The sequence below is a fragment of the Diadema setosum genome, chromosome 4, assembly GCF_964275005.1.
Source record: "Diadema setosum chromosome 4, eeDiaSeto1, whole genome shotgun sequence".
NCBI lineage: Eukaryota > Metazoa > Echinodermata > Echinoidea > Diadematoida > Diadematidae > Diadema > Diadema setosum.
The window spans coordinates 42252083-42266522 of NC_092688.1; the positions used below are offsets into that span (position 1 = coordinate 42252083).

At 40.3% G+C, this 14440-nt stretch overlaps 1 protein-coding gene across 1 annotated transcript; it reads right to left on the reverse strand.

Annotated features, from left to right (window-relative positions):
• Positions 1 to 890: 890 nt before the first annotated feature.
• LOC140227893 (uncharacterized) lies at positions 891 to 12110 on the reverse strand. The gene is made up of 10 exons (XM_072308279.1): positions 12014 to 12110; positions 10264 to 11082; positions 9467 to 9558; positions 7115 to 7261; positions 5396 to 5724; positions 4495 to 4808; positions 3762 to 3880; positions 3165 to 3284; positions 1934 to 2042; positions 891 to 1326 (listed from the first exon to the last, which is right to left on the reverse strand). The coding sequence occupies exons 2-10, from the start codon at positions 11060 to 11062 to the stop codon at positions 1103 to 1105; spliced, it is 2253 nt and encodes a 750-aa protein (XP_072164380.1). The 5' UTR covers positions 11063 to 11082; positions 12014 to 12110; the 3' UTR covers positions 891 to 1102.
• Between the last annotated feature and the right edge of the window lie 2330 nt (positions 12111 to 14440).

The following is a 14440-nucleotide window of genomic DNA, read 5'->3' on the forward strand; positions in this document are numbered from 1 at the left end:
TAATATAAACAAAGCATTAGCAAAACTAAGTTGGCATTATATCTTTTGGTAAGTACAAAACCTTGTGTAAATTGACACGGACTGAACTAGAGAAAATCTGTCGACTTACATGGAAGTCAACAACACCATAAAAAGAAAGACCGGAAAAAAATTTCCTTTCTCATTGTGCCGACTTACAAGATTTGTTGATTTACATATCATGTAGGAGATGTCATCTGATTCTGACTTTATTGTACTCAGCCAACAAAAAGGGAAATATATTCTTAAAGTGAATTGGGGGTTGCTTCTATGCTATTTTCTAGAGTGAGTGACAAATTAAGTAGTCACATGACAAAATCAGTTCACTTCTTGAAATTTGCTCACATTTCAGTTACATTCGTAGCTACGAAGACATTAGACATCAAGTATTATGCTTGATGCAGAGGAGGAAGAATCTGCTGTATGAATTTTACCTTAATACCGAAAAGCATATTTCATCACACAACATAGAAACTTTTACACAACTTTCTTTTTTTTTTTTTAAACTTGAAAGAAAGATGAAAGATAAACATGAATGTGCAACACAAAGGCTTCAGAAGAGAATGCTTTGCTGAAAAAATACATGAAATTTCAATGCAAGATATTGTAAAACATGTGAGATTTTCATTGGTCTGTAGTTAATACAGGATATCACACATCTATTCTGCCCAAAAAAAAAAAAACCAAAAAAACTAACATGTCTCAGAGGATAATATATGCATGAAATAAGAAAACACTTTGAAGCAGGCAATGTACTGAGCATGTCATTGCAGATGCTTCTTATCGATTGAAATGATATCTCTTTATCTGTAAATTTTGAACCATGGTTTAATTGAAGCCATGGGTAATGTTGGTAACACAGAAGCACACTGAAATACTTGCTACCCCTTTGCAACTATACAATCAATAAAGACTGGATATTACCCATGGTGCACCACTCTCAATTCACTGAAAGATTAATGTCAAGGCATACTTTTAATGTACATTTTATAAATGTAAACTAATGCTTTCACAGCAATCATTGGGGAGACAGAGAAAGTACAATGAATGTAGCGGAAAGAGAGATACTGGCCCACTGCAGTCATCATTCCGTTTTGGCTGGAGTTTGACTTGGGGCGTTGGGCTTGGTTGGCGACGTCACAGCGGGGGCAGGGGCGGTGGCGGTGGCAGCGGCCATGGCGTAGGAAGAGCCAAAGCCCAGTCCAAAGCTGCGCTGGGTGTGGGTCTTGATGCGGGCTGTCTGGTAGTCCTTGTCGAGCTGCTGGATGAACTTTTCCTGGGTCGCCTTCTGCTCCTCACTCTCTTCGGCTGTGAGATTCAAGACAGATTCATGTCAGACAAGTCAAAATAAAAATGGTTTCAAAATATTACAAGTTCATTGTTGTTTCTCTCTTTCATTATTTTTGTTAAAATCTTTTGTTGTTGTTGTTGTTGTTGCTTGTTATATCTAATATCATTTTACATCTTTGATTTCAAGGCAGGTCCATTGTAGGAGTATAACTGGTATGTTATTTTTTTCATCATGTTTACTAGTCCTGTAGCATGTGTGAATATGCTGCTGCAACATAGACCGGTTACCCTTTACCATAGTACGTGCTGTAAAAACCCTAGCTGCTGTGAGCTATTTGAAATGCTAGTTGAATTGTCATGACCATCCGCAAAATTCAAAACATGCAAAGTGCGAAAAGCAATTGTGCAAAATGTTCACTTTTACAGTGTGCAGCACTTCTCTTTCAAGCGCGTTGAGAAATGTTTCTTAAATTGAACCCAGATCAAAACAACTTTTGAAAGAAGAGATGAATCTTTCTTACTAGTAAATTAATGTTGCTGTTTTGAGAAAAAGAGAGCACTCTTGATAGTTTGGAAGCAGACAACTGTTTTAAAACAAAGCAGGAGTGCTTTGAGGCCATCTTACTTCCTGTAGATTCCCCTTTGATTCCCATCAGTCTGCGGAACTTCTCCCTCGTGGCACTGTCCCCGAATGCGGTCCTCTCCCAGTTATTGCTGGAGGGCTTGGCGCTTTGCTGGAAGAGAAATTTCGAGATTTGAGGTTTTATGTGACGAGCTGGTTGACGATTTCCAATGAAAAGCTGCAAGCACAATATTTTGGGTTTGCTCAAATCTGAAACCCAACAGAGTTGGTCCTAAATGTCTAGTTTTAAAGACCCGGTAGCGTGGGGAAAGATGGGTGACCCAACTGAACAGATCATCATATGCTGTCCACTGGGGTACATTCTAAAACTACAACAAGCAAAGGCTTACTACAATAGAATTGCCTGTCAGCGAATATGTGCATCACAGCATTTGCTCATTGGTAATGTTCTACTGTAGTTGGGATTCTTCAGCTGAGTGTGTGCTCAGATAGAGATCAATGATAAAAATGTGCACAATTCGATAGTGTGATTCTCAAATATATCCAAGTTGGCCAGCCTTCCCACTGCATGGGGATACCTACTGGGACTTGCTGAAAGCAATCCTCAGATGTCCTCGAGTCATTGACAACTGTTGAATGACACAATGAGTTTGTCTCTCTTTAGTAATGAGTTATTTACAACTGTGCATAATGAAGTGCCATACAATCTAATCTGATGCAAGAAGCAGTATTCAGATGTAGTCTTGTAAAAACATACAGGCACTGGAGAAAATGACATTAGCTCTTACTACAGCAACATTACCTTGCAATACAGGGAAGGTATAAAATACAGAGAATGGGAAAATAACCAGTGTCTGTGCCTAAGGTGGAAAAAAAAGTATGCCTCTATGCATGTTGGTGTCCACGCATGTGTGCATTTGTAAAACATGCACCCTTGGGATATAAAAATATTTTTTGTGGGGGGGGGGGATACCTCTCTACTAATCGGGATGTACATCAGGGGCGGATCCAGGAATTCCGTAAAGGGGTGACACAAAAAATATCTCTGGTGCTACTTCCAAGTTTCATCTCATTTTTTTCTTTTTATTTCTTTTGTTTTAACAACAAATAAAGAGCACCGGGCGCACCGGAAGCGCGCCCCCCTCTGAATCCGCCACTGTATGTGGCAAGCATTTCTTTCATCTCTTTCTCTCCTCTAACTGTCATCTCTCTTTCTCTCAAGGCAAGGAGGGGAGAGAGAATCAAAGGCGATGACAGACACACACATACATACCTCGTCAGTCTTCTTTGACCATAGCTGTTTCCTCTTCATCTCCTGCTCAGCGTAGTGGACAGGGTTGACGGCCATGGGGTTGTAGTAGCTGGGAACCACCACGCCCGTCTGTGCCAGCACCTGTTACAGAAGAAGCATTCCGCACCATCTTGATGAAAGTTGGCTTTTAACTCATCACATTCTGTACCATCTTGATAAAAGTTGGCTTTAACTCATATCTCAGAAAACAAACTTCTATAAGCTAATGTTCGATTATGTGATTACAACTTTTATCATTCATTGCTGGTTTTTATGAAGTAGAGTAGAAATTCCTCTTTCATTTGAACCCTATTTTGATCACATACCATCATTTACTCAGTTGCAGAATTATCTGAAGTGTAGTAGACTCTAAATTTGTGTCTAATCCTTCAATTGGCCACAAATTAGCAAACACTGCAAAACTACTACTTCTGTCTAAAATTACTTTTTTTTTGTCTTACATTTTTTTTCTTACGTTTGCACAGATTGAATGAAATGCAACATTTTGCCTCTGACAAAGATATGACTCCATATCTGCAGTAAAGAATGTAACTCTTCAAAACCTCTTTATATATTTACCTGAGCCTGAATAGCAGCTGCTGCCGCTTGAAGGGCTACTTGGGGGTTGACGGTGGATGCTGTAGCTAGGGCCACTGGGTTAGCCGCTGCATTCAGGGCAGCTGCGATCGCTGCGGCTTCTGTAAGACAACAAACAGAAGACAATCACCTACATGTGAATCTAAGCAGTTGTTTCAACTCTACAGTAGGAGGAGCAATATAAGCAGTAATGAAATCATGAATTAGACAATCTCGAAAAAGACTAAGTTGCAATATAAATAAACAGGAGAAATGTAGAGCTACTGATGAAATACACAACAGGGGCTTCAACATGATGCAATACTCCATACTATTAAATAACTTTCTGTTAGAATTCATTCTTTTCAAAGGGCTGGTTTCGGCACTAAGAAAAAAAGAAAAGTAGTGAAGACTAACACCTAGTCTATGCGTACGTGACGGAAAGCAGGAGAAAAAGAACATTTACAAAATTGCATAAACTGCTTAGTTTCAGAATATGACAACCTTGAGGAAGATTTATCAGAGGTGGGGGGGGGGACGGGATGTGATGGAAGAAATAAATATAACTATACAGACTAAACAAATTCTTAGGCTAGGGAACATTTGAGTACGGTATAGACAACTTGAGAACTAAAACTGAGCTTCAGGAGCTGATAAAGCCATAACTACAGCTGTATATGCGAGTCTTACTTCTATCATCTGTATAGTAGGAATCCTCTATAAAAGGTGCACCCACCTTTCTGTGCTGCTGCTTTCTTTTCCTCCTCCTTCTTCTCGTCTTCATCGATCTTCTTCTTCATGGCCTCCATCTCCTTCTTCTCACGCTCGTCTTGCAGCTTCTTCGCACGCTCCAGACGCCTGGCCAGCTGCTCCTGGGCGTTCATCGCGGAGTCGCTGTCCTCCGACGAGTACGACTTCGCACGGGGGTGGCGGGGTGGTGTGAAGGAGTGCGATCGCGACCTCTTTCGGCTGCTCTTCCCCGACCGCCTGTGCCGTGGCGATCGTGATCGGGAGCGACTCCTACGATGACGGCGTGGTGGCGTCCGAGACCTTAAGATCAAGGAAGTATGTGATCTTTCTCTTCAAATGATGGAAATTTCTGTCCACTCACGACATGATTTGCTTCATTTCTCTTTATGATTAGTCTCTGGTATCTGTCGGTCTATGTATTGATATCTTTACATGACTTCACAATTTTTACTTGAACGTGTCTATATAGTAACACTATGTTGAAGACCATTCTACTAGATTTGCCAACAAGTCCTTCATCCATGTTACGGTACATTGCATTTCTGTTTCTTGTACTGAATGATGCTACACGATTTGTAGGAATGAAAAAAAATCATGAATGTATACAATCATTTTCTGATGTTCACCTTCATAACGGTATTTGATTTTATCTGTAAATTGGCAATTAACTACTATAGAAATATAGCCTCATTACACTCTTAACTAAACTGATTTACATATTACTCATATTTTCCATATTCTCAAGTCACCAGTTAACTGACCCCGACTTATTCTATTTCTTCAACCACATAATAAAGGTATACAACTGCATCAAGGTAATCTATAAGCCTGCTTCTACAACTGTATTCCTTTGACATAAGCAGTAATAATATTTCGTAGTAGAGTACCTTGATCTACGTCGTGACCTGGGTGATCTCCGTCTGGTGCGGGAACGAGAGCGTGAGCTTCTTGACCTGTGCGGAGAACGCCCACGAGACCATTTCCTCCCCCTGGACCTTGACCGGCTGTGTTTCCTGCGCCTGTCTCTGGACCGCGAGCGCGACCTCGACCGCGATCTGGAGCGGGACCTGGAACGGGACCTTTTGCGGAACTTCCTCTTCGACCTGTCACTTGGCCGCTTGTTGTCCTTGGCGGGTGGTGGCGACGCCCTTTCATCTCTGTTGCTTCCCTCTTCGTCGGACGATGAGCTGGAGCTGGCAGATGCAGGCGAGCGGTCCTGTTAGGGAAAGAGGGCGCTTTTTCAGGGGATAAGCCAACAAAGAGTGTTAGCATTGTGGACAGAGAAGAGTGTCACTCTGTATGATACAGCTACAAACTGATCACAGTTGACCTTCTCAAAGAGAAAACGTATACTGAGTACATTTGACAAGAGCAGCTACAGAGGAAGATGAATGATACAATCACTTTTTGTATCTCACAAGAAAATAACACCTCTGCAGAAACTCAAAAACTCGAAAATCTTTATTAGGAAATAATAATGATTTACTTTGGACCCTCAAGATACTTACTTTGATTCTTTCAAACAAAAGTTAAAGCTAGTCAGGATTCAGAGTGAGTGATTCTGTGTAGCTGCTATCACAAACTAAACATTATGTTCACTTGTGCTATTTTATGAAAGTTATCTATGCGCACAGGTAATTACCATTTAGAATCTGCAGCCAATGTCATCTTTATCAAAGGTTTTCACAAATTGTACCTGCAGTAAAACTTCATTTTAAGATTATAAACCAATTTACTTGGATTGACAGTACTGAATGTCAAATGCAAAATTTGATGTTGATTCACCTGTCGTCTGTTTAAATTGGTTTATTTAAGTCCAAAGTATGTACAACAGTCTATGCTCTTAAACAGACAAAACACACATTCACACACATGCACACACCAATATATCAGCCTCCTATACAGTTGTATGCATACATGGACTTTTTGCTAATACATGGCAAAAAAAAAAAAAAAAATTAACATCTTGGGCACTTTACTGCTTTTATAATGAAAAAAAAAACAACAACAACAACAACAAGAAAAAAAAAAAAAGAAAATACTCTGGGATGAGTCTGCACACATCTGATTAGTTGCCCAGACCTGAATGATGTTCATAATTCAGAATATTATATGAAATTTGCACAAAGAAAACTGACTACTTTTCTAGTATATCATCATTTTTCCCTCCTGCTGGAACAATGTTCACACCAGTCTGACAAAGTACATACACCAAAAATTCTTACAAGTTGTACGCTCTTTAGAGCAGAGGCATGTAAATACAATCAGTTGTACACCACTGGTAAAGATCACCTCTTACCTGGGCTTCAATAATTACTCAGGTTTTACAGTTTTGAATGCATACATTGCAGATATGAATCAGATGGTTACATATCACAGGCAATGCATTAACATTTTTCATATCATACATACAGTATCAATACATGGATAGATCTAATCAGATTACGGAATAGAGAGAGACAAATACTTGTCATACCAGACACTGAATTGTACAATGCACTGAAACTCTGTCATACGTCCAGAGTTTAGCAATAATCAACCAGTGGGTTACAGAAACCACACCACAGTTTCCGAAAGGTCATGATATTCACCTTTTGCGCACCAACCTCAAGTTTGACAGAACCGACAGACGGTTCTGCCTCTGTAGTTGTTGGAAGAGGAGGAGGAGTTGTGGATGGTTCGACTTTGCCGTCCGTTTCGCTAGGGGCCAAGGTGATCAGCTCGGCGGCAATGCTCCGACGCTTTTGATCAGGCTGAATGCATAATTGGTTTTGGGTACGGCAAAGCAGGTTACTCACCACTTTCTTGTACTTATGATTTACACTACAGTTACGTTCTGTTTTGTAGACCCTGAAGTTGTGCTCCTAGGGCTTCTGCAAGCTTTTTAATATCTATTGAAGCTGTGGCCTATAGGCCTCCAACATGCACATAAACTTTGATGGTACCCCTACCATCCTTCAAAAAAATATATTTTTATCAAATAATTGTCCACCAAAAGTACTTCTCTTGACTGGAGATAATACAGTGGGACAAGAAGATTGTTGTGAATTCACAAAGATGGGGGCAAAGTATTAGCATTATTTGCAACCTCACACTGTCCTTTGATATTTTGATGGCCAAATATGTGTACAAATGGTTCACTATGATCAGTGAATGATACAGTGCATACATGTACACTGGTACACACTGGGGTTTTGCTCTTTTTTTTTGGGGGGGGGGGCAGCAATGATGAATGTGCAATTCCATACCATGTACATGTTGACTCGAGTGAATAAGGATAAAATCAGACAAATTAAAAGCTGTTATGTATAAAGACAGATGTAAAGTGTACTATCAAAATCTGAAAAAGAATTTAAATAATTTAAGGTATCACACATAATTATATTCAAAATTTAAGTGTTTCATAAAATACGAGAAAATTTGGAGGGGCAAAGATGTTATTACCTACAAACATGTAACATCTCCGCCACTGTTTGTACATACACAAAAAAAAATATAATCACCATGCTTTGGTCAATAATTCAGTAACTATGTGTTCTCTGCTGTTGCCCATAAAAGTTACTGTTCATTTGCTATTGCATGTATATGATTGCAAGAATACTTCTCATTCTATCAATTCATTTGGCCGATTTTACTGTCTTCATTGAGGCCAACTCGAACATGGCATGAAGTTGCACTTAAAATCATCTTGGTGCATGCAATGTACAGCACAGCTTGGAGACTGTACACTGTATGCAGCTCTGCTGTTGGGAATATCTCGCAATGCATGAAAATGTTTGCAGTCACACTGTGATCTGCCTTTTCAAACGTTAATTCTCTCTCCATCGAAAAAGAGTTTTAAAACTGTAGCTGAGAATGGTCAAAGGGGAGCTATAACTGTATTAACTTCTGCCCCAAAACAATATACATGTATTATGACTAGCTTCTGCCCTACTCGAGTATCTAAAGCATTATGCAGCATTCCATTTGCAATCTTCTACTGCTTTATTATTTAGTAGATATAATATGTAAGTCTGTTACGGTTTGTACAGTGCGCTTCTTAATGTTGTTGACTTCATGCTTCTGTTCGATTGTTTCTACAAGTAGGTACAGCCAGCACTGTTCCAAAGGTTCCTAAAAGTATGCACAGAGGCCAGAATTCACAAAGGCAGTTAAATAATTTTGATCCATAGATTGATGCAAAGTTTGATTGCATGAATATGACACACCATGAACATGCACACAGAACATCAAAGAAAAAATGTTCATCAGCACACATACAATGTATGTGAAAGTTGAACTTTTCTGCATAATGCAACTTAAGCCTGATATTTAAACCATAAAATTTATTTTCTTCCCCTAAGACTGCCTTGTGAATTCAGTCCAAAGTGTATGTGCATGTTCTACCATTCCTACCAAGTCGTCATCTGGAGCATGCCCCTGCAACATACATGGTCACTTACAACAGAAAAACTACAAACAAATCTAATACAATCGATGCAGAAAACTCAGTAATGGGTTCATCTACAAGCAGTCAAGTAGCCTCAACCAGTACTCTCGCTCTCACTGAAACGCCCATTGCATTCTGCAGACATTACAGTACAGTGGACTCCCGTGATAACAAAGTCCTTGGGACCGGCAGTTTTCTTTCGTTACACAGTTGTATATCAAAATTTTGTTACACAGTTGTATATCAAAATTTCGTTATAACCGACCAAATAAATAATAAACATAGAGTGGATAATTTTGCGGCTTAATTTTTACGTCGTTGTAACCGGAATTTCGTTATAACCGTGTTCGTTATAACGGGAGTGCATAGTACCTCATGTTCTCCAAGATCTCTTTATCTCTATCTCCTTTTGCCTGTCTCATCCTACATGTACTCTCAATCTCTCTCCACATCGTTGTCACTGGAGACTATGCAGTGACAGCATGTGATAACAAAGCAATGGCCCTGTACCTACTCTGGCTGGCCATACCTGGGAAGGGCTCCTGCTGCGGCTGCTGGAATGGCTTCTGCTTCGCCTCTGTCGCTTCTCGCGGCTCCTCTTCCTCCTGTGCCGCGACCGATCTGCAAATAAACAATCACAGGAGGATAAGAACATGAAGTACTGCACGAAGTGAGATGCGATTCTCAGCTGGCAACCCTCTACTCGGTACGTATTCATTGCTGGGGTCAATTATTTGGAAAGGACGCTCTGTTAACGGCCATTCCCACAATGGTACTTCACAGGATACAACATGGTATAGTGGTAAAGATTGGACCTTAAACACAGAGAAAAAAACAAAAAAACAAATAAGCTCAAAGAAAATAGCTTTGACCCATCTAGTGCAAGACGAATTTGCTGCAGAACTGTTTATGATTGAATTGATAAGTGTGTATTCCCTGCATACATTTCATCTTTTATATGGGAAAGATTACAAAGAAGTAGACAAAATAATAAAGTCCCCATAAAATCATGAAAGATTTTGATTATAATGTGCTAATTAAATACAGGCTGAGGAGTTTTAAATCTTCTGAATGTCTCGTCAAGATGAAATTGTAGTTATAAACTTACAGGTGTACCGACTTACAGGTTTTTGAAAACTTTGTAACAAAGGCAGGGGGCTTTAAAAACAAGAGACTTAATGAGTGAAAACTCCTTTCCTTTGTCTAATGAACCACAAAAACCAAATATCATAATGAAAATATACAGCATCTAACTACAGAAATGTGGTCTGTGGAATTGGAAGGTTTTGGATTAAAAGAGTTCCTGGCTTGAAGTCATTATCATACCCTTGCTCTTGCTCCTGGCCTTCCTCCTTTCTTCTCTGGACCTAGACCTGGACCGGGAGGGTGAGTGCTTCCTTTTGGGAGAACGAGATCGCTTTCTCCTCCTCCTTGCTGGCGAAGAACTGCGTGATCTCCTCCTTATTGGGGAGCGGGATTTCCTCCGTGACTTTGTCGGGCTGCGAGACCTGGACCGTTTCTTCTTTCGTGGTGACCTAGATCGCGACCTCTGCTTCCTCCTTGAATGGGGGGACCTGGACCGCGAACGACGCTTAGGTGATCTCGATCTGGATCTGCGCTTGGGGGACCTCGATGACTTCCTCTTTGGTGACCGCGATTTTGACCTCCGCCTTGGCGACCGTGATCGAGAATGTCTCCCGCGCTTTGGTGAAGGGGAACGCGTACGTTTCCTGTGTTTTGGCGAGTGAGACCTTGACTTCTTCCTCTTAGATGGTGAGGGTGTATGTGATCTGCTGCGTGAATCATGACTCTTGCTTTTTCTCTCAGTGGAAGCGACCAATCGTCGTCTTGCCTTCTTATCTGGCGAGGGAGATGGTGAGCGAGATTCACTTCTTGATGACGCACGAGGCGATCTTGAGGGAGATCGTGACTGTGCATGAGAGTCACTGTGATGCAAACCATCATGGTCCACATCTGCGTTGTGTCCATTGGGGGAATGAGAGATCGACATACAGTGCTCCTGCTGTTTGACTTTGATTTCCTCATCAGATTCCAGGGCCATCTTGTTTTCTTTCTGGCTTACTGGCAAAGATCCCTCATCAGCAAGCTCTCCTCCATCCATCATGGATAGTGGACCGTAGTTGTCTGCGTTAACAGTTAGACGATAGCAAAGTGTGATAAGTTACACTAACACAGTGTAAACTAACTTTACTGTATTATTCAAACATGTGGATATTCACAATATATAAAAAATAATGCATAGGGGCCTAAGTGTTATATATTATAGATTCTCCTTAACCCTTTAACGTTAGAACGTTCAACTTCCGAGGCCGAGGTCTATTGTTAGGATCAAGTTTACTGAGACGGAGTAAATTAAAAAAATAAAATAAAAAAAAAATGTACCTGCCTGCCTAGGCTAGGGGCAGGGCTTCCCACCTCCCTGGTTATGGTTAGCCTGTTATAGCAGCCCTATGTAGGTACATATTGTACGCAGAGCTACCAAGTCTCACGCATTGTGAGCGAGACTCAAGCATTTAGGGTCCGTCTCACGATCTCACGCATGACACCCATTTTTCTCACGCATTGGGAGCATAGCTTAAAGGATTAAAGTAAGAGTTACAATTGAAGGCATATTTCCCTTTTGTCTTTCAAAATAAGTAAAAAACAGTCACTTAAATATGCACCAACTTGTACCATTAAGAGCTAAAAATTGAAAAAGCTCCCAACCATGGGAGGGTGGACACCCCCCTCCCACACCCTCCCCTCGCTCATGCACATGCGCGCGCGCCAAAATGTCGACTCATGAAAATCTCACTCATAAAAATTTTTTGAACTTGGCATCTAGGCCCCTATGTGTACGTAGGCCTACATCACAATATAATTATGTCGAGCTGTAGTGTCGCTGTAACACGTTACTGTCCAGAAGTCACACGGCGTTTGGTCACCCTGCACCTGGAAACGTTACAGTGCATGCATGCAAGACAGTAAAGAACACTGAACAGTTAAGTTATGATCAAGGTGATACTGTATTACGTACTGAAACTAAATGAAACTTGAAAGTACCGGAATTCCTTACCGACAGATTTCAAAGGTTACCGAATCTGTGAGCTAATCTTCAAGCGGATGAACAGTTTTACGCGGGGTCGTTTAACTAAATGTAAGATTACACTTCAAAGATGTCCCTCCGCCATTATTGGCACTGCACTGCTGCGACCTCACTGTACGCCATCATTATGATTCCAATCGTTTTTTATCACAAGAGGGCCTACGCTCTTGGATGCGAACAGTCAGTGCCGTCGGCACTGGATGCGAACGTATTACGGACTATAGCGAACACACAGCTACAACTGTGGTGACTACTCAATCACTGTACATGTACGCGTAGGCACACACGCACATGTCGTCACGCCTGCGTGGAAAAACCACGGAAAAACCCCCTTTGATGACATTGTTTTCATGTGTGTAAAAGCATGGCAACGAGGTTTGAGAAATGGAGTCCCAGCTGGCTGTGAACATTCAAACAGCTATCAGTTTTCTTTTGACGTAAAAAAAAAATCCACAGGTTCATTTGATGTTCGAGGTTCGATGCCGCCGTCTTTCCGAGCAAAGTGATGATTCATTTGGAACGCTCACATAATGTCGGCCGTATTTTGTTTGTTTTTGTTTTAAAGGAAATTACATTTCAACTAAAGATAAGGCATAAAAGAAAGTAACTCCTGTACAGGATTATGTCAAAAAGTGTAAATCTGAGCCGTTGTACGTTGTGAAAATATTTGAACTCCTTACTGAAAAGTTGACTTTATCATCTTTCCAATCACTTTCGACAAAACTGATATGTTATAATCTTCAAGTGTAGTTCTTACTTTGTATATTATGTTAGATTAGTGTAGGCCTAATAACAAAGTCGAGTAATTTCAATTAGGAGAGCTTATTTCATCAATTTTAGTGGAATCTTTATTCGCACATCTCTGTGTCTGTACCTTTATGTACTGGGCGCTCATGTTTCATAAGAAGGGACGGGGAAATTTATTACCATCATAAAGACATATATAGGGGCCTATTATAATTCCTTGAGAGTGACAGGTCATGATGCAATGCCACATTAGTCATCATTGTCTTCCTATCTGTGGGTAGCTCCAGTTTAGTACATACTTTAATTATTATTTTTTAGTAGCGGCATCAAGCATGGGATCAAAGGGAAAAACACTCTTGTTACTCCATCTCTTGAACATCCTTGGTACAAGTAAAAGGGGCAACCACAGAACTCTACACGTGTGGAACTAGTCTCACCAAGGAGGTTTAAGAGTTGGAGTTCCAACTGGTTGTAAATTCAATCAGTGGCAGATTTCTATTGATGTACAAAAGAATTTCACAGGTGCATTTGTGCCTTTGATGATCGATGTTCGACGATGCCGAAGGCTTGCTTAGCAATCTGAAGATTTTATTTTGAACGTTGATATAATGTTGGTCATTTTATGTTGCTTATTTATTTATTTAAAGGGATGGTGTAGTAATGGTGGAGATGAGGATTAGGCTTTGAACTAATTGCGAGATATAAAAAACAACGACACACACTTTCAAAATAGTACAGAGCACCATTCTAAGAGGAATTCAAAGTTTATTTGATAAAATTCGGTTTTTGAAAGGCTGAGATATCCAAAAAACAAAGTAAATCAAAGTGAGCGTAATAAAAGGCAGGTCCCACCTTTTATTAGGATTGCTCTTTTTTGGGTACCTCAGCCATTTCAAAACCAATTTTCATTAAATAAATGTTGACTGCCACTTGGAATTACATGCTATTTCATATTAGAAGAGAGGTTTCTCATTATCTCACCCGAATAATTATGTTAGAAACCTGAAGTTGGGTCTCAACCAAATCTATGTACAATCCCTTTCATGAAATGAATTTCACTAAATGATAAAGCATGTAAAACAAAAGTCAATCCCGACACACACAAAAAAAAAAAAAATGGGAAAAAGTGTAAATCAGAGCTGTAAAATGTGAAGATGATTAAAAACTGTACCATCCTGGAAAGCCGGTTTTATCACTTTTCCACTTAATTTCCACAACTGCAACTAATATGGAGTAATCTTCGAGTATAAATAATGTTTTATTGATAGATATACATGTATCATATTAGTGCCCGGGTATGTCCAGTCGAGTAATTTTCATCTTTATTTCAGCATTTTTTGCGCAATTTCTATTCGCGCATCCTCGTGTCCGTACCACCAACCTTTTATAAGAAGGGATATAGCGAAAAGTAAAACCCTCACAAAGACATATCTTCCTTAGAAAGTGGCTGGTGATTGTGCAATTAGACACGAGTCAATTCTCTTCCTATCTGCGTGACAGATCCTGTTTGGCACAGGCTTCAAATATTTTTGAGCGGCGGCATCGAACATCTATACGACGGTTGTGACTCCATTCTCTTGAAACTCCTTGGTCTCACCATACATGTATAATGGGAAACAGGGGCGGGGAAGAGAAATTCTGACAGAACCT